Source organism: Sprattus sprattus (assembly GCF_963457725.1).
Source record: "Sprattus sprattus genome assembly, chromosome: 21".
In the NCBI taxonomy this organism is placed as follows: Eukaryota; Metazoa; Chordata; class Actinopteri; order Clupeiformes; family Clupeidae; genus Sprattus; species Sprattus sprattus.
In genome coordinates, this window is record NC_137919.1 from 2,432,396 (window position 1) to 2,434,895 (window position 2,500).

General features: G+C 44.4%; 1 protein-coding gene across 1 annotated transcript in view; it reads left to right on the forward strand.

Moving 5' to 3' along the window:
• The window catches only part of dennd4c (DENN/MADD domain containing 4C), a 65,509-nt gene that overhangs the window by 36,862 nt on the left and 26,147 nt on the right, over positions 1-2,500 (forward strand). Inside the window, exon 6 of the mRNA XM_080860077.1 lies at positions 1,679-1,920. Within this exon, the coding sequence (XP_080716203.1) occupies positions 1,679-1,920 (242 nt within the window). The remainder of the gene's footprint in view (positions 1-1,678; positions 1,921-2,500) is intronic.

The following is a 2,500-nucleotide window of genomic DNA, read 5'->3' on the forward strand; positions in this document are numbered from 1 at the left end:
AATCATTTGCACAGGCGGCAGGACATGAAATAAATGTGAAATCATCGCTGGGATCACTGCTCTTCAATAATTCAACTTGTATTTGACGGCTGTTTTGATTAAAACAAAGTGGTGTTCTTTCAGCTGGCATCAAGGACGACCTCTCTCCTTCTCCAAAAGAATAGCTGGGACTATTTTAGTCCGAATAGGCTGGTTGTGTTCCTGACACAAAGCACAGGGAAGAGATTAAACTGTTTTATATTCATTATTGTTCAGCCAGTGCAGTCAGTTCTTAGAACTGTAGCTGTCTCTTTTGGGATCTGATGCTCCCCCCCCTAACACAAACCGCTTGACAGCGAAGAAGTTCTCTACCGAATATATTTAAACCATTGATGTATTCCTAGAGTCTTCAATATTCATGTTGATCTCAGTGGGACATTTTCACTGTAAACACCCATCAACCACCTGCTCAGCGTCTCAGCTCTGAGCAGCAGCGTTGCTCACATTGGATCAGTGCGGCGGAGCTACTCGCTCATACTTGAAGTAAACACAAACAAAAACACAAACAACGTTTGATGAAAACTGCTCCCATGATCCCTCGGCTCATAAAACAAAGCAGCATGCTGTGCTGGTGGAAATGCACACACACACACACACACAGACACAGACACACACATGGTGGAAATGCACTGCCTTCTCCTGAGAGTGATGTTCTCACACACACAAACACACACGTTGTGTTATGGATTCTCACTGAAGGGCTGGCGTTTAGAGAACTCTGCAGTCAGAGCCAGACAACCTTGGATGTTTGTACTCAAACAACCACAGCCCACCCACACATGGTTTGTACCGGCACCGCAACCACACTGCATTGATCTCTGCACTGCTTCAAACAATAGAGCCAGATAAGGACTAGCAACCAGTATGCTTATGTATGACTCATATGTTTTTATCACCGGTCAGTTGGGAAATTGGCATTGGCAAAAACATAGACATCCACACGCCTGCATACACACACACACACACACACACACACACACACACACACACACACACACACACACACACACACACACACACACACACACACATGTTTTTATCACCGGTCAGTTGGGAACTTGGCATTGGCGTTGATTTAGTCCGTGTGGGCAGTAGAGTTTGTGAGGTGTGTGTTAATATTACCCATGCCAGATTTGAGTCTGTTGGCATGTGGTTCTGAAAACATACTTGATCCAATCCCAATCTGGTACCAGCCCAAGGCCCGAGTCCGCTTATGGCTGCCAACGCACTTCTAGTCTCCAGGGAACTGCTCCTTACATGTTAATATTCCTCTAGATTTAAGACAAATCATTACATATTTAAGCAGGATTTTGCTTAAAACAAGCACATTTGGCTGCCAGTGCGTTAAGCAAATTTGGCTTGTTAAGATTTCTTAAAATAAGTAATATTTGCTTGAAATAGGTAAAAATAACCTTACCAAGAAAGCACCAGGTAAGTACAATTTAGCTAGAAACAAGACCAACTAGATTTTTCATCTCAATATAAGAGTAATAACACTAGGTTAGAAAAGCAGTTTTTGCAGTGTACATGTTGATAGTCTTCCTTCTCTACGTCTGATACACCTGTGGACCTTGACCCTAGTATTGACCTTTGACCCCTGATGCCCTCTGACCCCTGATGCCCTTTGACCCCTGTGCAGGTGTACGGCGCGGCGATCCAGTTCTACGAGCCGTACCCCGTGGAGCAGCTGAGCGAGCGGCAGAAGCAGCAGCTGGGCCTCCTGACGGCCGTGGAGAAGAAGCTCATCACCGACCGGCCCGTCAACACCAACAAGTGCATCTGCCTGCTCTCACGCTGGCCCTTCTTCGAGGCCTTCCGGAAGTTTCTGCTCTTCCTCTACAAGATGTCCGTGTCTGGACCGCACTCCCTGCCCATCGAGAAGTAAGTCGGCCTGGTCCGGTCCGGTCCGGTCCGGTCCTGCAGGGCATGCTGGGAGTGGAGTGGGTTGTTTTCAGATTGAGTCAAGACAAGTCAAATGTATTTATAAAGCACATTTAAAAACAGCTCACGCTGACCAAAGTGCTGTACAATTAAATCACAAAAAAAAAAAAATAGCAAAACAAATAGAAAAACAGACACAAAACAATTAGATCACAATTTTATATTTTTTTTTAAATAGAAAAACAGAAGCAACACACTCAACTAAGCATCTATATACACATCAAAAGAACAGAAACACCTCTAACAGAAAGCAAATATACAAATGATCAACTAAACTATTAAGACATTATATTGGACTCTAGGGTTCTGTTTGATTCTCTTGAGGGTTCTGACACCCTTCATTATGACGCTATGGAAACAAGAGACACAGGCGCAGTCCTTCCTTGTGTCCAGTATCACACGGTGTTCCTGTACTTGTTGATACCTTCTGCGATGAAGACAGTGCATTTCTATAATCACTGAGATGGACTAGCTCACAAAACACAAGGCCACCGCAGACATGTTTACTCACTTTTCCATG